We start from the raw sequence: 27,921 nt of genomic DNA, 5'->3' as shown, positions 1-27,921 counted from the left end.
GACCCTAGGGAGTAAAATTGCGCATTGCAACTTTTTGTCGCACAGTAGTTGCGCAGCAATGTTCTAAACGCAATTTTTTAATTTTGATAAAGTTTCATGAATAAAAAAACAAAATCACTAAAAATAGCCCAATTTTGTATAATGTAAAAAATATTACGCTGCGTAAATAGATGCAAACGTGTCGCGCTTTAAAATTATGCACACATTGAATGGCGACAAACTTCGGTACTTAAAAATCTCCATAGGCAACGCTTTTAAAATTTTTTACATTTTATCTGTTTAGAGTTAGGAGGCCTTGGGCTAGAATTGTTGCTCTCGCGCTAACGTTTGCGGTGATACCTCACATGTGTGGATTGAGCGTAGTTTACATATGTGGGCGCAAGGTACTTATGCGTTAACTTCTGCGTGTGGGGACAGGGGCACTTTTAAGTTTTTTATTTTTACACTTTACCCTTTTGTAATTTATTTTTTTTTCTAACTTTTATTCCTATTACAAGGAATGTAAACATCCCTTGTAATAGGAATAGTGCATGACAGGTCCTCTTTATTGAGGGATCTGGGGTCAATAAAACCTCAGATCTCTCCTACAGGCTGGAAAGTCTGAGAAAAAAAAATCTCAGCTATTCAGCCGAGATCACAACACTACTCCTACAAAGCCTTCCTTTATTCAAACACAAAACTTTCGCTCCAGGACCCACTCTGTAAGTAGATGTGGACTTCAAGTCCTCCTAAGCGTAGTTGTCCTCACAATGAAGGGGCACCTCCACTTGTTCGGGTGAAGTGATGTTTGCAGGCCTTTTTCAGAAGTTTAGGTAGGGGGGTATTTGCAGACGAGTGGGTCTGCAACATTGGCTCAAGGTTACAAACTGGAATTTCAGAGCTTTCCCCTCTGTGCTTTCTGCATTCAAATTAAACTATTTTTAATGCACTCACCTGCTATCTCATGGAGTGATCAGTCCTTTTTCAGAGAGCGAAAGGTTTTGCCGCCTTTTCTGAAACCAAACAGCTTATTTGTTATATCCTGGATCTCAAGAATCAAGATTGCATTGCAAACGTTCCAAACAGAATCTGTGCAGTCAGTTATTGCCTCCTACAACAGGAAGATTTTTTTTTTTTTTTTTAGGATATCAAGGTGGTTTTATCTGCACATCTCAATATTCCCACCTCATAAACCGTTCCTGCAGTTTGTGGCGTAAGTTCACCACACTCAGTTTGAGGTCCTACGGTCTGCTGCCCTTACTGTATTCATCAAGGTATTAGACCCGGTCTTAGGGTCTCAGGAATTCCTGACATAAGTTACCTGTACGACTTGCTTTTGATGGAGCAGTCTACTTTGCTTTGGGAGCCCAGTGCGACTCGAACTGTGCAGACTCTGGAGGGGTTTGGATGGGTTCTGAATTTTCCAAAACAAAGTTGCTGAAGCACAGGATTAGTGTAAATCTCAAACCATTTATTTACAGGGCATAGCCACACTTGACTTGACAAAGAGGGTGGAGCCCCTGAATCACATAGTGCTCACCCAGTAGACAGTCCGTGGTGTGACCCAGTGTAGAGTATGCCCACCCTAAGCCGCTGCTTGGTTCTGATGGGTTGGGTTGTCTTCTTTTCTGGCAGCTTGCTAGGTTTCCATCCTACGGCTGTTCATAGACCTGCTCAGATGACCTCTGCCCCTCCCCCCCCCCCCATACTTCCCGGGATACTGCACACTCCGATTTGTATTATGTAACCCTAGGTTCACAATATAGCAGCTCGAAAAATGTAGGGAAAAGGTACCTGTATAATTTTTGTTAAATAGCACAGGAACCACAAGTGCAGTGCGGTTCCCAGTGCAGGAAGAAGCGGCTGCTGCAATTTCCAGTGTGTGCAGGTGCCTTGAGGATTAATGGCGCCCGCATGCATCTCCTGAGTGGCAGCTTGTTTTTCGGTGATCGCCGCACAGGTATGAACCTAGCCTAAGTGTGGATATGATCTGTTACTAAATGGTTTACTCTGCTCTTTATCACATTGTTTCCTTGCATGCATGTGGATCTCTCCCTGGTCTGGTGTGCCCTGGAGCTGTGGATTGTGTATCATCTCTATTTAAATTGGTCCTGAACCAATACCTGCCTAAACTATAAGTCTCTGGACTCCCTTTCTCCACTGACCCACTGTTGACTCACCGACAGTCCTATTCACTTTATTGAGGCAGCTGATAATGTGTCAGTGACACAAGGTGAGGGACGTAGTGGCAGCAGGTTAGTGGATGCCAGTGTGGCTCCCCCGGAGTGAAATTTACTGGCAGAATGCCAAAATTTACAAACGGCACCAATTTTTTACTGCCACTGCAAAAATGTACATGGCCGTTTTCAGTGCTAAACATTGCAAATATCAATACCTAAACTATGTAAAACATGTAGATAGTGCTAATAGCAATGTGTTATTTAAGTTAAACACAAGTCAAAAACCATATTTCTCCATTTACATGAAGGTCAGATTAATATAACCCAGCCAGCACAGAGTTCCCCCATATATCAGAGTGTGCAGGATTCCCCCTTGCAGTGTAACTCTGACATAAAGCGGAATGCTGCAAATCTTGATTCAAGAGGGAACTCTAATGTAAGTGGGTGCTCTGGTGACCAGAAACACCTTATATCCGAGTCCTCTGCATTCCCCTTTACATCACAGTTCCCACTTACATCAGGGTCTGCAGCATTGCCCTTTACGTCAGGGTCCGCAGAGTTCCCCCTTGCACTGTAAGGGGAGAATCCTGCAGACTCTGATGTAGAGAGGTATTTCAGGAATTTTGACGTGGGGGGGAGGGGGGACTCTGGTGGTGACCAGAGACCACCTTCCACAGATTAATTACGCTACGGTAAAGGGGATGGGAGGATTTCCCTGCTATAAGGGGGAAACCTTTATATCGGTTCCCCTTTACATTATTGTATTCACCCAGCCCTTACATCAGTGACCCCCCCCCCCCCTTAGACTGGCCAGGCAGCGCTGTCACTTACCTGAGGGTGATCAGAGACTGCGGACATCATACGGGAGGTGGTCAGGTGCTGCGGACCTCATACGGGTGGTGGTCAGGTGCTGCGGACCTCATACGGGAGGTGGTCAGGTGCTGCGGACCTCATACGGGAGGTGGTCAGGTGCTGCGGACCTCATACGGGAGGTGGTCAGGTGCTGCGGACCTCATACGGGAGGTGGTCAGGTGCTGCGGACCTCATACGGGAGGTGGTCAGGTGCTGCGGACCTCATACGGGAGGTGGTCAGGTGCTGCGGACCTCATACGGGAGGTGGTCAGGTGCTGCGGACATCATACGGGAGGTGGTCAGGTGCTGCGGACCTCATACGGGAGGTGGTCAGGTGCTGCGGACCTCATACGGGAGGTGGTCAGGTGCTGCGGACATCATACGGGAGGTGGTCAGGTGCACTTCTACAGCACTGTCCTTCTCTGCCCCCTGCCTTTAGCCCCCACAGCACTGGCCTCTTCTGCCCCCTTTAGCCCCCACAGCACTGTCCTCCTCTGCCCCCTTTAGCCCCCCACGGCACTGGCCTTCTCTGCCCCCTGCCTTCAGCCCCCCACAGCACTGGCCTTCTCTGCCCCTTGCCTTCAGCCCCCCACAGCACTGGCCTTCTCTGCCCCTTGCCTTCAGCCCCCCACAGCACTGGCCTTTTCTGCCCCCAGTTCTCACCTGAGTGTCCTCCTCTTCTCTAGCCGCAGCGAGACACTGTCACTGTTTTTTAAAAATGGCGCCAACCGTGGCCAGTTCGTCACTGCGCATGCGCCTGCCCAGCCGGAAATAGGCAAGCTTTTCCGAGCCAGACAGGCTTCGGAACGGCGCATGTGCAGTTGACTGGTGCTCTTTAAATGTAAGGACTTCTTGCTGGTGGTTAATGTAAAATTGTGTGAATGCATCTATGTAGCGCATGATCTCAGCTTGCAGATGTTGGATTCAATGAATGAGTTTACAAAAAATGTAAATCTCTCTATCGTCCATTGACAGACACAGCCTCATCTTCATGAGCTGTGTGGGTTATGCTGCCACCTGCAGGAGTAGTCTAGGCAGTACGTTGGTACAAAGTTTTAGCATATAAATTCCCACGGGGCTGTCCCTACAGACACAACCCCCACAGACACAGCCCAGCACATGAGTTTTGTTTCTGCCTAGAGAAGGAGTAGGACCTAGGTTTCCTGCTGCGTCTCAGTGTTTTTTCTTTTAAGAATATTTTCTTTTATTTCTCCTCGTTAGCTAGTGTTCAGGGAAGAATTTTCCTGTTGATCAACAAGCAACAATGCCGGCTGGGGCTTCACACTTTATAATCTAGATCCTTATGGTCCCCCCGGCCAGGCCTACGAGCGTGAGCAGGTCATAGTTCCGACCTAGGCCTAGCCACGACAGTGTCCCTTTTCTGGATAGGGACAAGCCTGCGAGCGGATGCCTCACTGGGATGCATTGACCTGGAACGCCCTGAGTTGCAGCGTACCCCTCAGCAGGCAGCACCCTCACTTCGGGTAGAAGGCAGTCTGCCTGGAGCGGAGCCCACCTGGTCTGTGAGCAAATGTGTCCCCCTTTGCCCCTGCAGGCCTGGGGGGGATGTGGGCCCTCTCCTGGGGATAATGGGATTTGTGCTTCCGAAAGATCCCCTTGGCCTGTCTGGCTACCCGATCGGTTTGGCCTAGCCCCCCCCCCCCTTCCCTGTCACTGTGGTGGCTGTATGTCTGGAGTGCCTGGGGCCCTGGGGGGGGGGGGGGTGACATGTTACCTTGGGCTTGCGGGTTTCTGTTGTGGTTCCTGAGGCCTCCATGTGTCGGTCCCTGGTCGCATGGCTCGCCGTGGGTGCCACCATCTTAAGTGTGGGCAGTGTGATTTCCCCCCCCCCCCCCCCCCATAGACTTGTATAGGGCAGCCATTTTCCCTGAGCTTCCTATTGATCTGTATAGGCAACCTTTTTTGTATAGCTCTTGTGCTATGATGAGCAGCGTGACCTTTCCTCAGGTGACATTTCCTGTGCATTTGTTTCCTGCTGCTGACTGAGGTCGCTTCCTGTCTTTCTCTCCATGCTGCTGGAGTGCGATCAGGAGGACGGTTTGTCTGAGGTGGTACAGTACTTTGGGGTCCCTGCGGACATATCCTAGAACAATCTGCTGTCAGTTTGGTTTAAAGGGTCTCCCTGCATACGGCTTTTTAGGGTGGTGCCGCGATCTGCGCTCTTAAAGCGACAGTACTCCGGTATTTGCAAAATGCACTATGGAGTCCCAATCTGTGATATCAATCTCAGACCCACTCTGTGCGACTCCCGGACAGTCCGGATCGCAGTTGCTGGCCAAGATTTCAGCAGCTCTGGTAAAGTTGACTTAGTCATGAAAAAGGGTTAATAGCCGTAATCGGCCGCTGCCTTCTCCGTTTATCGAGGTGTCCTCTGATTTAGAGGCTAAAGTGGTTGCCCCGGACGCTCCTCTACCTGAGGGGTCACTGTCCTCGCAGTCAGATGGTGAAGAGGATCTGTCTTCAGCTGCAGCGCGGGAAAGCAATTTTGTGGAAGCCCTGATTATTTCAGTACGGACTACCTTAAAATTGGCTGATGAGCCCACGCCGGCATGGACGCGGGTGGCTTTTGACTCCCAGAAGTCTCAGAAAGCTGGCAAGGTTTTCCCTTGTCCTGACACTTTTCACGATATTGTGAATGACCAATGGGGGCGTGTTAAGCATGTGGTGTTTGTGCCAAAACGCTTTAAACGCCGGTATCCTTTTGCTGAAAAGGTTTCCAACCTTTGGATGGTGCCACCTAAAATGTACCATCCTGTCTCCAGATTAAACAAATCTACCCTTGTGCCTGTGGAAGATTCCCCGGTCTTTACGGACCCGGCGGACAGGCAGGTGGAATCCCTTTACTGTCATCTTCACGTGTTGGCGGGTTCCATTTTGAAACCGTTTGTGTCTGTTTTAATCTCACAGATGGTGACGGAATGGTTTGGGGGAGTCTTTGGACCCTGAGACTGTTCCTCCAGAACAGTTGGAACTGTTGGACCAAGTGATCCAGGCTATGGTGTTCCTGTGTGATGCATCTATGGATGCCGCTCCCCTGATGGCCAGCGTCTTGAGACGCATGCTTTGGCTGACTCATTGGATGAGTTGATCAAGGGCTTGGTGGGAAGAGTACTCTTCCTCCTCAATCCTCCAAGGGTAAGACTCCCCCGTACTAAGCGGGGTCCTTCTTTTACTGTTCACAAGCGTTTTTCTTGTGCCTCTGGGGCGCAAGAAAAAGGTAAGCCGTTCAGAGCTTCTGAAGGGGCTAAAAATCATTGGGGCAAACCCAAGGCCGGTCAGTCAGGTGCTGCTCACCAGTTCTCTTCAGCATGATGGGGTGCCCTCACCCGGTTCAGTTTTCAGGAACCCTGGACTTCATTCACGAATTGGTTTGCAAACTGATTTTTTCAGGGTACAAGATCGAATTTTGGGCCTGCCCGGGGGACAGGTTTTTTTTTAGTCAAATCTTCACCTGTCTCCAGGGCGTTTGAAGGATCTGCGGGAGGCTGTGCAAGATCTCCTGGCTCAAGGGGTGATTGTGTAGGTTCCTCTGCAGGAACGCTCTCGGTTTCTATTCAAACCTGTTTATGGTGCCCAGGAAAGAGGGCAAGGTGCGCCAAATTCTGGACCTCAAAACTCTGATCTGCTTTGTGCGGGTGCAGAAGTTTCAAATGGAGTCCATTCGGTCAGTGGTGGCATCATTGAATCAGGGATTTTCTGGCCTCCATCGATCTCAGACGCGTATCTCCACGTCCCCATTTTCGAGGGATACCAGCGATTCCTCCGCTTTGCGGTGGCAGAGGAGAACTTTCAATTTGTGGCGTTACCCTTTTGGTCTCGCCTTGGCTCCCAGAGTATTTACCAAGGTCCTGGCCCCAGTGCTGGCCTTGTTACGTCAGCGAGGTATCGCATTTGTGGGATATCAGGACCATCTCCTGTTGCGAGCAGGCTCCCACTCAGATCTGCTGGGCAACGTCTCTATTATGATTCAGACTCTTCAGGAATTCGGGTGGACTATCAATTTAAAAAAATCTGCTCTGACTCATTCAGTACGGGTCACTTATGACTGGCTGACTCTCGACTCTGCTCTGGCGAGGGTTTTTCTTCCCCCCTGGACAAACTTCAGAAGCTGCAAAAAGCAGCCAGGTTGCTGATGATGACTAATAAATCCTCCTTGCGGGCTTGCCTGCAGGCCCTGGGTCTGATGGTGTCGACCTTCGAAGCAGTCCCGTTTGCTCAGTCTGTCGAGACCCTTGCAAAAAGATTCTGGCGAAATGGAACAGAGATCCTCGGTTGTTGGACCAGAAGATTTGCTTGTGCTACCTTACTAAGGCGGCTTTTTCTTGGTGGATACAGTCTCCTGTCCTGTGCTGGGGCAAGTCCTTCCTGCTTGTGTTTTGGACAGTGGTCACCACGGACGCCAGCCTGTCAGGCTGGGGTGAAGTGCTGGGGAACCAAGGGGACTTGGGACGGAAGAGTCGTCTTTGCTGATCAATATTCTGCAGCTGAGAGCAATCAAGCTCTGCCTGCGTCACTGGACGAGTCTCTCCGGTTCGGATTCGGTCAGGCAATGCCACGACTTACATCAATCAAGGGGGCACCAAGAGTGCTCTGGTGGCCTAGATTCAGATTTGGGCGGAAACCAATGTTCCAGCTCTTTCCGCAGTCCACATTCTGGGTTTGGAGAATTGACAGGCGGATTACCTGAGTCAGGTGTTTTATCAAGGGGAATGGTCCCTTCATTCCAGAGGGGTTTCATCTCCTGTGTGTCCGGTGGGGGAGCCCAGACGTGGATCTGTTTGCGTCCCGCATCAACAGGAAAGTTCAGCGGTTTGTGGCCAGGTCTCGGGATCCTCTGGTCGACCCACAGACTCTCTGGTGGCTCCTTGGAGCCAGTATCGGCTGATTTATGCCTTTCCTCCGCTCGTACTCCTGCCGCGATTTCTTCGCAGGGCGGCGATGGGAGGCATTCCGATCATTCTTGTGGCACCAGACTGGCCTCGGCGGGCTTGGTATGCAGAGCTGGTAAAAATGGTCGTGGATCCTCCATGTAGGTTTCCTCTGCGGGAAGATCTACTGTCTCAAGGACCGATCTTCCATCCTTTACGGTCGCTGGCTTTAATGGCTTGGCTGTTGAAAGCAAGGTGTTAAAGGATAGAGGTCTTTCTGACTCGATGATTCCCACTCTTTTGAAGGCCAGGAAGTTGACTTCCAGGAAGATCTATCATCATATGTGGAAATTGTACATTTCTTGGTGTGAGTCCAGCAACTGCACCCTCGCTTGATTTCTGTAGCTAGGGTTTTGGCCTTTTTTACAAAAAGGGGTGGAGCAGAGCTTGGTGTTGGAAGTAAATAGCCAAGGCCGACACTTGGCCCTTAATAGTTCCCGACGTCCTCCATTGGCTACTAATATCTTGACTCGCACTTTCATCCAGGGGGGTGCGTCATCTGGCTCCTCTGAGGAGATTCCTGTTACCGCCGTGGGATCTCAATCTCATTTTGTCTGTCTGTCTGTGCTTCAAAAGCCTCCCTTTTTGGAATATTAGGAAGATTTCTCTGCCTTCCTTGTCACAGAAGGTTGCCTTCCTGGTGGCCCTCACTTCTGCTTGCAGTTTCTGAATTGGCGGTGCTATCCTGTCCGCCTTATTTAGTTGTCCACAGGGATAAAGTGGTCCTCTGGCCAAATCTGTCCTTTCTTCCTAAGGTGGTGTCAGATTTTCATATTAATGAAGACATTGTGTTGCCTTCCTTCTGTCCTAAGCCTCAACATCCCAAAGAGATTGCCTTGCACTCTCTGGATGTGTTTCGGACTAGAAGGGTTTAACTGACGGTTACTGAGTCCTTTAGGAAATTTTTTTTTTTTTTTTTCGCCCCAGCTTGGCCCTGGAGAACATGGTACTCGTGACATCGTAACCTTGTTGGCAGATGAACCATGGACTCTTCTGGATTGACCTCTGATGCAAGGTCTGACCTTCCATCCTTTACAGTTGCTGGCTTGAATGGCTTGGCTGTTGAAGCCAGGGTCCTGAGAGACAGGAGTGTCTGATTTTGCTCTTTCTACCCTCCTGAAGGCTAGGAAGGTGACTTCAAGGAAGATTTACCACAGGACTTCTGTCTTATTTTACTTGGTGTTTTCATCCTTGTATGTCATGGGCTGCTTTTTAGCATTTCTGCAATCAGGAGTTGACTAGGGTCTGACCTGGGGTACCGTCAGTCAGTTTTTGCATTTGCCTTTCATTTTTGGATACCCATTGCTTGGCTTTCCTTGATGTGTGCCTTTTTTGTTCAAGAGGTCACATGTAGAATTCCATCAGTTAAGACTGCTGACTTTGAGACCTCAACTTGGTATCTTTTGTATTGCAAAAATCTCAAATTTAACCCATCCGGGAAATCCCTTTTAGTCTGTTTGATACGCAAGGACACAAGGTAGTGTTTCTGGTAGTGTTTGAATTCTCATTTCAGAATTGGCTGCATTTGCTAAACTGTTTTGGGGTTTTCATTGTGACAAGTTAGGTTTATGACCTTGGTCCTTCTATTTTACCTAAGGCTGTCTCTTCAGTTAAGGACATATTTATCTTGTCTCTTGACGGCCACAGCTCTTCATTTTAATGAACGTAGGGTTATGCTGCCCCCTACAGGAGTAGGAGACTAGGCAGAGAACTTTAGCACGCCTATAGGGGGGGGGTGCTGCTGCCCAAAACGATTGCGCCTGGTGGGGGCGCCTGTCTGAGCCCCCCTCCCAGCCGTGGGAGCCATGTGGTGCTGCCATTTCCCTGTAGCCTGATTTGCTGCCGATCAGCGGTCATGTTTTGTGTAGCCTCGGTGGCCATTTTACTATAGTTTCCCATTGAAAATAGCGGCGGCCATGTTTTTGGAGCTCAGATGGGCAGTGATTTGGCGGTGGGAAGTCCTCAGCCTCTACTGCTAGTAGCCAGACATGTCTTTTACTGATCGCCATGTGCTGTGCACAAGCTTTGCTGTAAGCTGTTCGGTGATGGTGAGTGCCTTGCTGCTATACAGCTGTAGTGCTGTGCTGGGGCTTGTGGTGTGGACAGCACTGTGGGGTGTCCCTTAGTGTTTTTACAGTTGTGGTGCAGATTCCCCCTCCATTCATGGAGTCACTGAAACACATTTCACCTCCTGATCCACACTGAGGTGGCAGAGCCCTCCGGGGCCCCACAACTGGCTGCACTGACAGCGGTCCTGGAGTCCTTGGTGTCCAAAGTGGATTTGGTCCTAGGCAAACGCGCTACCAAAAAGTGTCCCCCCCCCCACATTCACCTTCTTCCTTGGTCTCTTCAGATTCAGGGTCTGAATCGGCCGCTGCGGATTCCACCTACCCTTTGGGACTGCATCCATGCACCCCATGTGCTCAGATAATGAGGATGATTTCTGTGTTCCTTTAGCCCAGGGGTCTTCAAACTATGGCCCTCCAGTTGTTCAGGAACTACAATTCCCATCATGCCTTGTCATGTCTGTCAATTTCAGTTTTACAATGCCTCATGGGATGTGTAGTTCCGCAACAGCTGAAGGGCTGTAGTTTGGGGATCCCTGCTCTAGCCGTACATGAAAAGGCGCTAGTGGATGCACGGATTGTATAGGTGTAGGAAACCTTACATTTGGTAGATGCAACTAATGCAGCATCGGAGGCGCGGATCCCTTTTCGGCACCAACAAGTCCTCCAAAGCGGCAAGGGTGTTCCTCTTTCCTGTCGATATTGTCTCAAAACTGTGGGTGTCCCCAAAAATGCACCTTTGCCATGCGGTACTCTTATGAGAAGGTCCCTCCTTAAAAAATGGACAGTACCTCTTGTATTGGACTCTCCAGTTTCAAGGTTGAATAAAGCCACAGTAATTCCGATAAGTCTCTGGTCTTCTCTGATACGGCTGATAGGTCGGAGGCCTTCACCCGCCATATGTTCACTGTGGCTGGGTTGGCACTTCCTTGCTTTCTAGACTGTCTGTCTCTGCAGTGTTCCTGCAGCGTATTATCTGGCTGAAATGCTGGTCCGCGGGCCAGGCTTCTAAGAAGGCCTTGTCTGACTTTCCATTCGTGGGAGGTTGCCTGTTTAGAACTTCCTTGGATGACATCATCAAAGGCCTCACAGGGGGAAAGAGTACTCTTCCTTGGGCTTCCAAGGGCAAGGAGTCCCGTCGCAGACAGGTACCCTCCTTTTTCTGCTCGCAATCAGCCTCTTCGTTCCTCAGGATCTCAGAACAAGGGATCAAAACCCTTTAGGGCCTTCCAACCTGCACTTATCACATCGCTTACAGGATCTCTATGGGGCAGTGCAAGACTTGTTGTCTCAAGGAGGGATTGTCCCAGTTCTGATGTCGCAACGCTTTAAAGGTTTCTGTTCAAACCTGTTTACAGTTCCAGGAAGGAGGGCAAGGTGCGTTCAACTCTGGGCCTCAAGGTGCTGAACTGCTTTGTGTGGGTACAGATGTTTCTAATGGAGTCCATTCACATGTTGGTAGCCTCCCTATATCAGGGGGACTTTCTCGCAGCCATCGATTGTCAAGGGTGCTTACCTTCACATCCCCATTTGTATCGCCCATCAGCGCTTCCTTTGCTTTGCTGTGGGCGAGGAGCATTCTCAATTTGTGGCGTTACTTTTTGGTCTCGGGTCTTCACAAAAGTGTAGGCCCCGCTTCTAGCATTACTACGTCAGCAGGGGGTCACGGTACTGGGGTACCTGGACGATCTGCTCTTGCGAGCAGAGTCTTTGACTGGCCAACAGAGCAGAGTCTTTGACTGCCCCTTTGGCCAACTTGGAGATCACTCTGTAAACGCTGAGGGATTTTGGTTGGATTCTGAGTCTTCAGAAATCTGCTTTGGTCCTGTCAACGAGCCTAGAATATTTGGGACTGACTCTGGACTCAGCCTCAGCCAGAGTGTTTATTACTCTTGCAAAACTTCAGAAGTTGCTGGAGGCGATTCAGCTTCTGCTGTCCAGCAGTCAGTCATCTCTTCAGACTTGCATGCGGGTACTGAGCCTGAAAATGTCTTAACTTTTTGAGGTGGTTCCGTTTGCACATTTCCGTACAAGATCTCTACAAAAGGAGATTCTTTTTGAAGTGGAACAAGGATCCTCAGTCTCTGGACAATCTGATCATGTTGAGCCAGAGAACAAGGGGGTCCCTGGTTTGGTGGCTTCGTTCTCCGGCACTTCTTCAGGGAAAATCCTTTCCTCCCTTGTACTGGACAGTGGTCACCAAGGATGCCAGCCTATCTGGGTAGGGAGGGGTCGGCACAGATTGTGCTTAAGGGGTCTGGACTGTGGAGGAGTCCAGGCTACCGATCAATGTACTGGAGCTCCGGGCGATCGGGCTTTGCCTGGATAATTGACCGTATGTTTCCGGGGATGTCTGGTACAGATGCAATCGGACAATGCCATGGCCTATGTCAATCACCAAGGGGGCACGGGAAGTGTGCTGGTGGCTTGGGATATAGCATACATTCGAAGGTGGGCAGAACAATTTGTTTCAGCCCTCTCTGCTGTACACATTCCAGGGGTGGAAAATTGGCAGGTGGACTATCTCAGTCACAGGCATTGGACCAGGGAGAATGGTCACCTCAGGAGGTGTTCCGTCAGTCGTGTCTCCAGTGAGGGACTCCCGAGGTAGACCTGTTGGCCTCTCGCCTCAACAGGAGAGTTCAGAGGTTTTTGGCATGGTCTCTGGACCATCTAGCCGAAGCCACAGATGCCCTGGTGGCTTCCTGGAGTCGTCATCGTCTGATATATGCCTTTCCTCCTCTCAAGCATCTGCCGTGACTCCTGTACAGGATCGAGGCAGAAGGAATTCCAGTCATTCTAGTGGCTCCAGACTGGCCTCTCTGGTCTTTGTACGCCGATCTCGTATGGCTGGTCGCCGATGTTCCTTGGAGACTCCCTCTCAGGGACAAGCTGCTGTCTAAAGGACCGATCCTCCATCCTGCTTTAGTTGCTGGCTTTGACGGCCTGACTGTTGAAAGCCAGGTGCTGAAGGATAGAGTGTTGTCTGATTAGGTGATTCCTATGCTTTTGAAAGCTAGAAAATCTACTTCCAGGAAGATTTACCTTAGTACTTGGAAAACGTACATTGCGTGGTGAGTCTCTTGAGGTTCACGGTGACTCGGATCTTGGCTTTCCTCCAGCGAGGAGTCGAGCAACGTTTGGCCTTGAATACCATCAAGGGCCAGGTCTCGGCCTTGGCAATTTTATTTCAATGTCCGTTGGCCTCGCACTCTTTGGTGCATACTTTCTCCAGGAAGTGAGGCACTTGGCTCCCCCGGTGCGGTCTCCATTGCCGCCGTGGGACCTCAATTTGGTGTTGACAGTTCTTCGGAAACCTCCCTTTTAAAATCGGGAGATTCCCCTGCTTATATTATGCCAGAAGGTGGCCTTTTTTAGTGGCTATTACTTCAGCGCGCAGGGTGTCTAATCTGGCGGCGCTGTCTTGCCGTTCTAGTTCACATGGATAAAGTGGTTCTTCGGCCAGGTCCATCGTTCCTTACTAAGGTAGTCTCCGATTTTGATCTGAATGAATGAAGATATTGTGTTGCCTTTCCTGTGTCCTAAGCTTAAGCATCCTAAGGAAGTTTCCTTGCATTCCCTGGATGTGGTTTGGGCAATCAGGGTGTACCTCGCAGGTACGGAGTCGTTTCGAAAGTCTGACTCCCTGTTTATCCTTGCTGATGGACATTGCAAGGGGCTGGCTGCTTCTGCTGCGACTTTTTCCAGATGGATGCGGCAGGCTGATTCAGGCTTATTCTGTTAGGGGTCAGGTTCATCCTTTCCCAGTCAGGGCACACTACTCAGGCGCTTGGTGCCCCCTGGGCCTTCCGTCATCAGGAGTAAATGGTGCAAGTTTGCAAAGTGGCCACTTGGTCATCTGTGCACACGTTATAAATTGGATGTGATGGCATCTGCTGATGCTTCTTTTGGCCACAAGGTTTTGCAGGCTGCTGTTTAGAGGATTGTCCTCTTTGAGGGTGTGGTTTTTTTTTTCAGGTGAGCTATGGTTCTTAGTTATACTCCAGGTTACCTGGTTGGCTATGTTTTTAGCCTTTGGGAAGTTTATCTGCTGTTCCCACCCCTCATGTTTGACACTGCTTTGGGACGTCCCTACGGTTGTGAAGATGAAGTGCTGTGCCAATCAATGAACGAAAGAGAAAATGGGATTTTTGCCTTACCGTAAAATCCCATTTCTCTGATGTTCATTGACGGACACAGCACCTGCCCCTGTTTGGAGTTGGGTTGTTTTTTCTTCTGACACTGCTTGTTACGAAATCTAATACCTATAGCAGGAGGTGGGAGTATACCCCCAGGGACTGCCATATTGGTGTGCTCAAGCTTTTCTCTGCCTAGAGTCCTACTCCTGTCGATGGCAGCATAACCCTACGGTCATTAAGATGAAGAGCTGTGTCCGTCAATGAACATCAGAGAAATGGGTTTTACGGTAAGTCAAAAATCCCATTATTTTTGTCTGAAGCTTCTGATGCCTAGAGACCAGGCTTGTCATACCTTGAATGTGGTTCGTGCAGTCAAGAGTTACCTGAAGTCGACTGCTGCAATCACTGTATTCCTCTTTGTGCTCCCTGAAGGCCTAAGGAATTGTCAAACAGCTTCCAAATGTACTATTTTAGATGGATCAGTCAGCTTATTGTCTAAACTTACTTTCTAAAGGGTAAAGTTCCTCTCTTAAAGTGACATCTCCTTCTACCTGGAGTGTTGGTACTTCCTGGGCTATTCAACATCCAAATTCGGTAGCTCAAGTTTGTTAACCAAATTTGGGAAAAAATTAGCAGGTGGATGTTCGAGCCTCTGGGGACATAGACTTTTGATTGAGGCGAGTCTTGCAGGCTGCATATTCATAACCATTGGGTTATACTGCCCCCTACAGGAGTAGGACACTAGGCACAAAAGAATTCTGGGTACACCCATGGTAGTCCCAAGGGGTATACTTCATCTCTCTGCTTTAGCCCCTCAGTTTTTTTCCTGCCTAGTCAGGATTAAGGACCTATTTTCTTGCTGGGGTCCTGGCGACATTTTTTTTTTTTAGATATTTTTTTTTCTCCTGGATTTTTTTTTTTTTTTTTTTTGAAACCTACAATCAACTGCCGGACTGCATGACGGGCTAGATCCAGTGGTCACCCCAGTCTGGCCAGCTAGCGCTCGCAGACCTTATCTCCGCACTAGGTCGGCTGCGACATAACCCAACTGGATGGGGGCATATGACACGGTCTAGGCCTGAATCGCAGCGTTCCTCCTGGTTGACAGCCCCCCATTTCAATGGAGAGGGGTTCTGTCTGGAGCAGTGCCCACCTGGTTCCTGGTATGGGGAGTAGCTGTCATCCCCCCTCCCCTCTGGAGGGTTTTTGGGTTGACGGAACCTTAGGTTCCCCTCCTTCCCTGGGATGGGGGCAGGGTGCTAACTGGGGATTGTTTTTTGGATTTAATAGAAATGGAGTTCCCACTACTGACACCTTTATTTGTTTTCTTCAGTGGTGTTAGGGATGGAAATGGGAGGGATAAAAGGTTTGTGAAGAAGAAAATAAACTTTTAAAGTGGTTGTAAACCTCAGACATGAAATATGAACAAAGCATATCCCTCTATAGTGTGCACTTTTCTCAATCCAGAGCACCAAGTGTAATTTCTGTCTGCTGCTTCATTCCTCTATCAGCTTGAATCACTTCTGGACCAGAGGGTTCTCATCACAGTCTGTGATTGACCACATCGGCTCTTACTGTGTGCTGTTTGAAGGGGGTGTCCCTTCCCTCCAGTCAGCTCTCAGAGCCATCCACACTAAGCTCTGCGCTCTCATTTCAGCTCTCCCTTGTTTTCTGGAAGCTCAGACAAGCTTTATAAATTCTGGACTTTGAACAGTTGTAGAGAAGAGAAAATAGCAGATAAACGGGTACAACTTATGGATTTTTTTTTTCACCTGAGGCCAGTCACTGCACTAGGTATTTGATAGTTTACAACCACTTTAATGGCTAAGTTCCCCTTGTGAAGAAAAAAAATACACATTTTTTTGCACCAAAAGTGGGCATTTTTCGATTTCATTCCCCTCAGAAGCCTGCAATGCACTGCATCCCTGATCAGTGGATCACTGGTGCAATGTCAGGCTCCTTCATACATGTCCTACATCTTTCTGCCCGTACTTCACAGGCTTTCTGTTTGAAAGCTGCGGGGCTTGTGAATGGACTGGAAACAAGTCGGTCTGTGGTTACAGATGGGGCTTGCAGTGTACTCATTTACAGACCACTGTAAATTAAAGCGGAGTTCTGGCCTCAGGGGTCAATTTTAGCTAAAAATATCTCCGGGACAGTCAGGGCTAGTGCATTCCATAATGTATAGCCTCTGAACTGTCCTGGGTCGCACTTACCTGTAAAAAGAAATACCTACTTTGAAAAGTTCTTCTCCAGTGCTGCCATCTCAGGTGTGGGCAGCTGAAGCCGCAGTGTCCCTCTTCGTGTCCTCTTCCGTGACGCCTGAGTCCCAAAATGCACTGCACCGGGCCCGCTTGTCACTTCCAGTGCAGACGTGGCATCCCTGCACAGCTTCTGGGCATGCCGGAAGCTGTTTAGCAGGGAATGCCACGCCTGCACCAGAAGTGACGAGCGGGCCCGGTGCAGGCACATTGACTCCTGGGAGCGATGACGTTCAGCTCCCAGGAGTCATCGCAAACCGGAAGAGACGGTGCGGGCCGCAGAGGGAGGAAGTGGAAGGAAGGGGAGTATATTCTATAATAAGGTAAGTGACCAAAAAATCTGCAGTATCCATTTCAGGAAGCGGATGGCCCAAAATCGATTTTTTTATTTTGAGGCCGGAACTCCGCTTTAATGACACCGCTGTGTGGACGGAGCCCCACAGAGCAGTGCTGATATTAAATGGGACTGCAGCTGCAGAGGCGAGAAAACCTTCCTCCTGTCACAAGAGGGTGGGTTGGGGTGTAAGGGAACATGTACTGGAACATGTTACAACTAAAAACGGGTATACCCTATGTCAGTGATGGCGAAGCTTGGCACCCCAGATGTTTTGGAACTACATTTCCCATGATGCTCAACTACACTGCAGAGTGCATGAGCATTGTGGGAAATGTAGTTCCAAAACATCTGGGGTGCCAAGGTTCGCCATCACTGCCCTATGTTATGTAACGCGTTCCAAAAGGTGAATTTTTGTCTTTTTAAATGAAAATAATCATATGTACAATATCAAAATCCGTAGAAAAGTATTAACCTATTGGTGATTGAATTTGAAGGGCACATATCCCCTCTTACCCAAATGCCTAGCTGAAGGAAAATAACCATTGTTAGTGGTTCAGCACCAATAAATGGTTTTGTCTGTGGGAGTCTGTGCTGGTCTACAACATTGGAATCCTTTCAGTTGGGTATCCACCTTAATCTTGCCTTGTTCATACATTTTACCAGCTTACATGTTCTTAGCACTGCACAGGCATATCTTAAAGCAGTAATAATCCCCCCTCCCCCAAATTTTTTAATGTTGCAGTTTAACGATTCTTAGATTGGTGGCTGTGTTTTTTCTTTTTTTTCCCTTTTTTATTTTGATATGGTGATCAGCAGTAATGACTGTGCTAAGACAAATCATTGATGGACAGTAGTGCTTACATTGATAAGCTTTTATTCATTTATGTAAAAGCTTTTTCTCTTTAGTTCATTGACAGACACCACTCTTGATCTTAACTATTGTTATACTGCCCCCTACAGGAGTATTACACTTGGAAGAAAAAAAGTCTGGCTACCCCTATGGGCAGTCCCAGGGGGGTATACTCCCTCTCCCTGCTATAGGTACTCAGTTTTTTTCTGCCTAGTCAGGAGTAGGGACCTAGTTCCTTGCTGGGATCTATGGTCCCTGGCAGTTTTTTTTTTTTTTTAGATTTATTTTTTTTTTTTTTTTCTTCTCCTGTGAAATCTACAATCAACTGCCGGATTGGACGACTGGCTGGATAATCTAGATCCAATGGTGACCCCAATCTGGCCAGCTCACGTGCGCAGACATCAGCTCTGCACTAGGTCGGCTGCGACATAGCCCCACCGGACGGGGCCTGGCCTGCGAGTTAAACGCCTCGCGAGGTCGTATAGGACTGGGTCTCGGCCCGAGTCGCAGCATTCCTTCTGGCCGACAGCCCCTCATTTCGATGGAGAGGATCCTTCTGGAGCGGTACCAGCTTGGTTCTTGGTATGGTAACTGTATCCCCTCTCCCCCTGGAGGGTTTTGGGGTGGAAGTGGGCCCCTCCATGGGACGGTAGGACCCCCATGTTCCCCTCCTTCCCATTACACACCCCCCTCATCGGTCTGGTGGTCCCTGTGGGCCATCTTACCCCTCTCCCCCTTCATGCTGGGGCTGTGGGTTGGTCTGGTCCACTTCCTGGGATGGGGCAGGGTGCTGTGCTGGGGAAGTGCGCCACTGGGGACCAAGCGATTAGCTGTGGGGGGGCGTACCTGGTGGGGGCTCCTTCCAGTCCCCCCCCCCTTCCTGCCTGTGCCAGTTTCTGAGGCCTAGGGATCCCTCCAGGGTGCCTGGGAGTCTCGTGGTGCTGCACATGGCCACCATTTTGTTGTAGCCTTTGTGCTTGCTTAATGCACAGCGGCCATATTGGTGTAGTCCAGCGGTCATTTTGCAGTTGTTTCCCAGTGAAAATAGCGACGGCCATAACAGTGGAGCCCTGTGGGCGGCAATTTTGGCGTTGGGAGCCCCTGATGCTGACTCTGGATCATTTCATTTCCTGATTGCCGCAGGTGGAGGGCAGATTAGCCTGTTGGCTGCAGGTGCCTGTTTCTGGTGGGTGGTGAGTCTGGTGGGGTCTTCTTTCTCTGCTGAGGATTGATTTGTGCTCTTACTGGCAACTGGGTGGTGTTGCCGGAGCAGTGGGGGTGTCCCTTTAGTGTTTTTACACAAAACACCTTTATTTTTTTTTTTTTTTTTTGTGGGGCCCCCCTATTGACTCATGGAGTCTTTGGAGCACATTTCCCCACCTGATCCCCTCTGAGGTTGCAGGGCCCCCTGGGTCCCAACCATCCATTGATGCACTGACGGCGCTCCTGGAGTCTTTTGTGTCCCTAGTGGAGGTGGTTTTTGGGCGACGGGCTAGCAAAAAGCGCCCCCGCCTTCCCCTGCCTCATCAGCCTCCTTAGATTATGAATCTGATTTTGCTGCTGCGGGCGTGGGTCACCCTGCTGGGTCTGCAACCACGCGCCCGGAGTTCTCAGATAGCGAGGAGGATTTCCCTACTCCTTTATTTTGCATGGAAGCTGGTGGAGGAATCTCCTTTTATATTCATTCACATTGCTATGTCAGCATGCATATGGACCTACATGCTCTGGTGGAAAACCTGGAGATCGGTATACGAACCTTGAGGGATTTCAGCTGGATTTAGAATTTTCATAAGTCTGCTCTGGTTCAGTCCACAAAGCTGGACTATCTGGGTCTGGCTCTGGCTCTGGACTCGGCCTTAGCCAGATTGTTGCTTCCTCTGGACAAACTCCAGAAACTGCTGCAGTTTGTCTTCTGCTGTCCAGACCTGCATGTGGATGTTGGGCCTGATGGTGTCTACTTTTTAAGGCGGGTTCAATTTGCACAGCTCCATACAAGGTACCTGCAAAGGGAGATTCTGGGCAAATGGGACAAGAATCCGCTGTCTCTGGACAATCCAAATCCTTCCTCCCCTTGTATTGGACAGTAGTCCACCAGATGCCAGCCTGTCCAGGTGGGGAGGCATCATCGGCATAAATTCTGCTCAGGGGGTCTGGACACTGGAAGACTTCAGACTACCGATCAATGTCCTGGAACTCCGAGCAATCAGAGTGTGCCTGGAACATTGGCCGTATCGTCTTTGGGGATATCCAGTGTGCATTCAAACGGACAATGCAACGGCCGTGGCTTATGTCCATCACTAGGGGGGGGACACAAGAAGTGTCCTGGCGGCTCTGGAGGTAGCCGGCATTTTAAGGTGGGCAGAACGTTTCATTCCAGCCCTCTCCACCGTGCACATTCCCAGGGTGGAAAACTGGCATGCAGATTACCTCAATCAGCAGGTGTTGGACCAAGGGGAGTGGGAGGCGTTTATCAGTTGTGTCTCCGGTAGGGCATCTCTGGGGTGGATCTGTTGGCGTCTCGGCTCAACATAAAGGTGCACGGGTTTGTGGCACGGTCCCGGGATCCCCTGTTGGACACTGCAGATGTCGCTGACATTCCTTGGAAGCTTCCTTTCGGGAAGGATCTGCTGTCACAAGGGCCAATCTTCCATCCTGCTTTACATTCGCTGGCTTTGATGGCTTAACTGTTGAATGCCAGGTGCTGCAGGATAGAGGTTTGTTTGAGTCTGTGATTCCAGCGCTGATAAAAGCTAGGAAATCTGCTTCTAGGAAGATCTACCATCATACGTGGAAGATGTACATCGCATGGTGAGTCTCTTGGGGTTCATTGTCGCTTTTTCGGTGGCTCTGATCTTGATCTTTCTTCAACGTGGGGTTTAGCAGAAACTGCCCTTGAGTACTATCAAAGATCAGGTGTCGGCCTTGACGGTCGTCTTTCAACTGCCCTTGGGCACACACTGCATACTTTTCTTCAGGGAGTTCGGCACTTGGCTCCTCCAGTGCGGTCTTCCTTGCCGCCTTGAGGACCTCAGTTTGGTGCTTCCAGTCCTCCAGAAACCTCCTTTTGAGAATCTTCTGGAGATTCCCCTGCTTTCGAGGTCTCAGAAGGTGGCTATCACTTCTGCGCGCAGGGTTTTGGAAATGGCGGTGTTATCCTGTCCATTTTACTTAGTGGCTCAGAGATAAGTTGGTTATTTGCCCCTGTTCGTCGTTCTTTCCAAAGGTTTGGATGTGTACCTGGCAGCTTACAGAGTGTTTATTTTTTTTTTTTATATAGGAAGTCAGACTCCCTATTTGTGCTCGCGGATGGGCCTCGGAAAGGGTTGTCTGCTTCCTCTGCGACCGTTTCCAGATGGATCAGACAGATGGTGGTTCAAGCCTATTGCATCGTGTCCGATTCCTCCTTTCCCTGTCAAGACGCACTATACTCGGGTGCTAAGTGCATCCCGGGCCTTCTGTCATCAGGCATCAGTGACGCAGGTTTGCAAAGCGGCCACCTGGTCGTCAGTGCACACTTTCACAAAGTTTTATAAAGTGGCTGTGTTGGCATCTGCAGATGTTTCTTTTGGCTGCAAGGTTTTGCAGGTTGCTGTTTAGAGGACTTGATCCTCTTTGAGGGTGTATTTTAATTTTTTTTCCATGTGGTCTCCAGTTTTTGTTGTTCTCCTGTTTACCTGGTTGGCTATAGTTTACTCTTGGGAATTTTTTTCGCTGTTCCCACCCCTCATGTTTAACACTGCTTGTGGACATCCCAATAGTTAAAATCAGGAGCTGTGTCCGTCAATGAACGAAAGAGAAAATTTAATTTTTGACTTACCGTAAAATCCATTTCTATGAAGTTCATTGACAGACACAGCACCCACCCCTCTGTGGAGTTGTAATTCTTTTGACACTGCTTGTAACAAAACAAAGTACCTATAGCAGAGAGAGTATACCCCCTAGGACTGCCCATGTTGTATCCAGACTTTTTTTTTCTGCCTAGCGTCCTACTCCTGTATAACCGTGGTTAAGATCAGGAGCTGTGTCAAGTAATGGACATCAGAGAAATGGATTTTACGGTAAGTCAAAAATCCAATTTTTTCAAAAGGAAAAACCATTGCTGTAACTGCTTAGTGTTAGCCTGTGTTCGGCAGTATTTTGTTAGTCACTAAAATCCGCTAATGCATCTAACGCTACCGACTTCCCAGATTTGACAGTGCTACTGTCTGTTGCACCTCCAGCAAAGTAGAGACACTAAGACAGGGAGTGTTGCTGTTTAAAAATAAAGGGGAAAAAGCCTAAAACAAATGCAGCCACCACCTTTAGGATTGGTAAGCTGCAATGTATTACATTTTTATCTTTTAATACTATTTTACCTTGGTACTGTGGACAAAATTCATCAATTATTGTAATCGTCCCATCTTAGCATCTAACATTCCTGCCCAACAACACAACTGGGTCTCTGATCTCACTTGCAATAGGTAGTAGATATGATTGATTTAGAGAAATATGCATTTCTTTCCCCTTTTAAAATACTATTGTGACAGTAGGTTAGTACAAAAGCATGTGTGATGTGGTAATCCCCTTTTTCTTCACAATATGTGATTATATATATATATTTTTTTTTTTTCTGCTTTAATTTTTTTTTTCTTTTTTAATTTTTAATTTAATAATATAAAGTTGAAGTCAAACCACCAAAAAGACTGGTGTGTATTTAGATGATGGTGCAGGTGTTTTTCAGTTAAGCAGAATGGAGCAATTGGTAAGTTTCCTTTGTATTTCCTTTAGGCTTTCTCTTGGGCATCAGTGACAAGTAAAAACCTGCCTCCAAGTGGTACTGTACCATCTTCAGGAATTCCTCCCCATGTTATAAAAGCTCCTGCTTCACAGGTAGTTAAGTTTCTGAGGCTACGTGTTTTCTAGTACCTATGGCTTTATTTTTTTTTAATAGCAGTTTTCCTCTCCCCAACCTTGTAAATTTTAACATGACAAATGTTTAAGGATGCCATTACACAAACTTTTCACCACTTGGGGCCAATTTATACAGCAGTGCTAAAGCCTAACTGGCCATACTGCTGATTTATTTTTTATAAAGGAGGGGGGTGGGGGGGGGGGGTTGACACACATTTTCCAATAGCAAAGTTTTTCCTGCTCTTTGCATATGTGCTTTGCAGTTTGCTTCAGTCTAGTGAATTAAGGGTTAACAGGAGGAGGAAACATGCTAATGACTGCCCAGTCACGTGATAGGTCTCTCCTATCCTAGGGTGCTATCCTGGAGTGCTCTATAGCATTGTGCAGAGAAGACACTGCAAGATATCAGACTCCACAAAGCACTGTAAAACACAGGCACAGTGTGGAGTAATTAGAGCAATGTCCCACGGAAAGCATATACTGCTCACAGTAATGAATAGGTACTTTAAATATAATTTTACAACTACATGGTATAGGCGAGAAAAGCACATAACCTTCAAATTTGTAAGTACTATAAAATGCGATTTTTTTAGCATGGTTTGTACAGTTGACTTTACTTTTTTTATTGCAGTCAAGAACTGAAATTAAACCAGACAGTCAAGTTCAGCCTCGTACTCGTGAGCAGCGTCCACGAGAGCGTCCTACTTTTCAGCCGAGGGGGGCACGACCAGGTAAAAATAATTTAAAGGACACAACATACTTGTGGCTGCTTATGTTACTTTTTATACTGATAGGCTGGTCAAAGCTGTGTATTTTAACCACAAAATGCAGTGATTCTCTGTGTGGGAACCATCGTGTTATGGTTGGACAATCTAAGTTCTTAAACCCCTTCCCGCTCACCCCAGTGTCCCTTTAAAAAAACAGCTGGGAATGCCTTGGGGGCACAAGAGTCATGTGACCTCTGTCGTGGTCTCTTGAACAGAAGCCAGTCCTGCTGGCTAACAGTATTTACGCCGTAAGGCAAGTTGTCTTTGTGCTGTGAGCATGCTCTCATCACATGCAGTTTGGCTGCCATTGACGCATCGTTCACACAGGGGTACAATACCAAGTGGATAAACATGGTTCTGCATGGGCATATGTTACTGTAAACCCTGTGTGAATGAGGCCGTATGTGGGCATTAAAGCCCACCCTTTTTACGGCTGTACATGTGTTGAGCAGTCATGAAGGGGTTAACAGTTAGGACAGCTGATGATTTATTTTTTCCACTTGTTTGTAAAACATGCACGCAGAGAAAGAACTGCATGTGCTTGACTCTCTTGTGGCCTGTTTGTTTTTTAACAGGCCACAACTTCACTACTATCAAGGCCTTTACATCACTGTGATAGCACAGCATGAGAAACAAGCTGGGGGGAGCAGGTTACTTACACACAAGGGAAGTGTGTGAGTACTTGCTGTACTTTTCAACTAAGCAGTGAAGTGTCAGCTTTTCAGGAAACGGGCTGCTCGAATGTAAGCGTGTGCAGTTGCCTTTTTCTGCAGGTATGGTTTACTGTCAATTGACCTTGTGCTGTCCTGGTACTGGCCTTACCCCATAAAAGATGTACAGCAAACACAAACCTCAAATGCTAGACTGGCAGTTGATGGTCATGGTAGTAAAAACTTGTGCACGTGCAATACTAGCTACAGTGTAATGCAAAGGTTGCCTGGCACTTAGTAATAGTAAACTCCCATCAGTGGCCCTGCTAGCTTGCAGATATTGCAAAGGAAAGGTTGTATTATCTGAGGTCTATCAATAAAATAAAAACCTAGTGCATCATTCACCAAAACTTGATTAACCATCTCCAGCCCTCCTAGCTATTACACAGCCAAGCGGGAGCACTATTATCCTGGGTGGACATCATATGCCGACTTGTACCTTGTGATAGCTGTGGGCAAGCACAGCTATCAGAATTGTACATAATGGCTGCCATTCATAAAAATGATTGCTTATACAGTGATCATCACCCGAAGTATAGTGTGGGGGGAAAAAAAAAATCCTGATCACCTCCCCAGAGCAGTGCAGTGTCGCTCTGGTGACAGTATGTTTAACCACTTGCCTACTGGGCGAATTCTGAAGCTTCTCTTAAAGATTTTTTTTTTTTTTTTGCTAAAAAATTACTTTGTCATGCTTTTAAATTGAGCACGGTTGTGGAATGGAGCAAAACTACTGTACTTTAAAAGAAGTACAACCAATGCTTGTTTTCCGTACTTATGTGGGTCACAGGAGTGCAGTTTGTTCTGAAGCCTGCTGTAGGCTGGCGTCGGAGCTGGTCCAGGCTGGGGAAAGATTTCGACATTATGGTTGGGGTCCGCCCATAACCTTGGACTGCCACCTGGCTGGGGGGTTGTGCGGTTCTGCCATTTTTAGGGCCTCAAGAATAAGACCAGCAGTACATCTGGATTCCGCAAAAAAAAAGGTGTATATAGTCAGGTCCATAAATTTTGGTACATCGACACAATTCAAATCTTTTTGGCTCTATACACCACCGCAATGGATTTGAAATGAAACAAACAAGATGTGATTTAAAGCGGAGTTCCGGGCACGAAAACGTTTTTCCCTAAATATACCCCCGGGACAGTCAGGCCTAGTACATTCCACAATGGCTAGCCTCTGATCTGTCCCGGTTCGCATTTACCTGCAAGAAGAAATACTATATAAAATTTCTTCTCCAGCGTTGCCATCTCTGTGGGCAGCTGAAGCCGGGGTGATCATCTTCTGCGTACTCTTCCGTGTCTTCTTCTCCCAGAATGCACCTGCACCGGCCCTTCTCGTCCCTTCCGGTGTGGCACCGCATTCCTCCACAGCTAATGGGCATGCCCAGAAGCTGTTTAGCAGGGAATGCGGCGTCGCCCCGTAAGTGACGAGCGGGGCCGGTGCCGTCGCATTAATTTCTGGGAGCGAGGACGTTCAGCTCCCAGGAATCATCGCAAGACAGGAAGTGACGGCGGAGCCGCGGCACAGAGGGAGGAAGTGCAGAATAGGTGAGTATTTTCTATCTACAATTACAAGGTGAGTAAAAAAAAAAAATACCTAACTATCCAATTCTTTTTCAGGTGAAGAAGATCCAGCGGATGGGCACAAAATCGATTAGGTCGATTTTGTGCCCGGAACTCCGCTTTAACTGCAGACTTTCAGCTTTAATTTGAGGGTATTTACATCCAAATCAGATGAAAGGTGTAGGAATTACAACAGTTTGTATATGTGCCTCCCACTTTTTAAGGGACCAAAAGTAATGGGACAGATTAACAATCCTAATTCAAACTTTCACTTTTTTTCGATTAAACAAAGTCTTTATTGAGAAAAATAAACTCAGATACAAGGAATACAAGTGCTCTTTTGAGAAAGCATAATGGAATAACAAAACACCTTAGGAATACAGCAGGTCATACACAACGAGTAAACATAACATCTCAGCTGTGGTGGAGAAGGCAGTTAGATTCGACTGTAGCATATGTAACACATGGGTATCACCCCATTCATGCTCCTGAGCAGCCCCATGTACCGAGCTGTAAGGTCAACAGTATGTATTCTAAAAAGGAAAAAACTATATGTACAACATTGCAAGTCTAAATACATGTCTCTGGGGCCTGCACCCATCTGTCCCAGATCTTGTTATTCTTGGATGGACAGCGTCTGTGGGTATAAATCAGTTTTTTATAGGGTAAAGTTGCGTTGACTTCCCTAAGCCAGTCGTGAAAAGAGGGGGGTACGTCTCGCATCCATTGTCGTGCAATACATTTCCTGGCAAGAAACAGTGTCTCGCGTAGGAACTGGGTAGTGAATTTATCTACACTTACATCAGGAAATACCCCTAATAAACATGGCTTCGGGGCCAGCGTTAGAGGGGGGCCCATTGTATCATGGAGAAATCTGACCACTTGTGCCCAAAATCCCTGTAATATTGGGCAACTCCAGAGGAGATGGTAGAAGTACCCGGTTCCCTCCGACACATGGGACATAGCTCGGAGGCATACTTTCTATATCTGGCCGTCATGATGGGTGTCAGGTAAGCCCGGTGAAGGATATACAGTTGAGTTAGTCGGTCTGAAAGTTTCGGGGAAACCAGTTTACAGTCAAGTGCATCTTCCCATTCCTCATCATTCATAGTCCCCACATCTTCCTCCCTCTTAGCTTTAATGGCATAGGCTAGAACCATAGAAGCTGGCAGGAGGAGTGCATTATAAAGGTGTGAGATGAGATGTTTGGACTCAGATCTCCTGACCACCTCCAGTATGGAGATTGGAGCTATATCTTGTACGGGTTGGGAGAATTGGGAGGAGAAAGCATGTCTGACTTGTAGGTATCTGAAAAACAGGTGGTTAGGAAGGTCATATTGCTGTTTCAGGGCGTTGAAGGTCTTAAGGGTGCCGTTTGCAAGTATTTGCGCGAGAAAAGCATATTCCACACTGGGTCCAGGCATGGGCATCAGGGATGGAGGCGAACTCGGGGAGACTAGCATTATGCCACAGTGGCGTGTGTTCGTGAAACGGTGGAAGGTCCAGTTTGGTGGACACCACGTCCCAATTTCGTGTCTACTGAAACAGCATAGACGTTCTGTCTCCACGGGACTCGCTCCCACGCATGCCTGTTCGAATTTTCGACAGAGGGTCAGCAGTTGCGTGGGCCCAAGATGGAGCAAGAAGGGCCAGAAACCTTTCCCTATCTGAATTGTGAAGGTGGAAGAAGTGGGATAGTTGTGATGCTAGGTAGTATAAATTAAAGTCGAGAAGTGCCAGGCAGCTTAAATCCGCAGGATTTTTTAAGTTTCCGCCAGGAAGTATTTGAGAGCGAGATAGATCGGGGAATGCCAGAGTATGTATAGCAGTTTGGGCAGTAGTACCATTTTAACTAGATTGACTCTGCCTCGGACTCCCAATGGAAGGCGCACCCAGGTCTGAGTTTTAGGCTTTAGCAAGACGAAAAGAGGCTGTAGATTGTCTGGCAAGTAGTCCTTCAGGGAGTTGGTGACCTGGATCCCTAAATATTTAACGCGATCCACCACCTGTAGAGGGGCACTTTTTAATACTTGGTTGCAAATCCTTTGCAGCCAATTACAGCCTGAAGTCTGGAACGCATAGACATCACCAGATGCTGGGTTTCATCCCTGGTGATGCTCTGCCAGGCCTCTACTGCAACTGCCTTCAGTTCCTGCTTGTTCTTGGGGCATTTTCCCTTCAGTTTTGTCTTCAGCAAGTGAAATGCATGCTCAATCGGATTCAGGTCAGGTGATTAACTTGGCCATTGCATAACATTCCACTTCTTTCCTTTAAACTCTTTGGTTGCTTTCACAGTATGCTTTGGGTCATTGTCCATCTGCACTGTGAATCGCCGTCCAATGAGTTCTGAAGCATTTGGCTGAATATGAGCAGATATTGCC

At 48.1% G+C, this 27,921-nt stretch overlaps 1 protein-coding gene across 1 annotated transcript in view; it reads left to right on the top strand.

Moving 5' to 3' along the window:
• The window catches only part of G3BP2 (G3BP stress granule assembly factor 2), a 113,880-nt gene that overhangs the window by 62,009 nt on the left and 23,950 nt on the right, over nt 1-27,921 (top strand). The window contains exons 8-9 of the mRNA XM_082258946.1: nt 22,381-22,482; nt 23,135-23,234. Coding sequence (XP_082115072.1) covers nt 22,381-22,482; nt 23,135-23,234 — 202 coding nt within the window. The remainder of the gene's footprint in view (nt 1-22,380; nt 22,483-23,134; nt 23,235-27,921) is intronic.

The sequence above is a fragment of the Pelophylax lessonae genome (genome assembly GCF_965119305.1).
Source record: "Pelophylax lessonae genome assembly, chromosome: 1".
NCBI lineage: Eukaryota > Metazoa > Chordata > Amphibia > Anura > Ranidae > Pelophylax > Pelophylax lessonae.
Note: the sequence above shows the minus strand (reverse complement) of the source record. Positions and strands in the feature narration are given on the sequence as shown.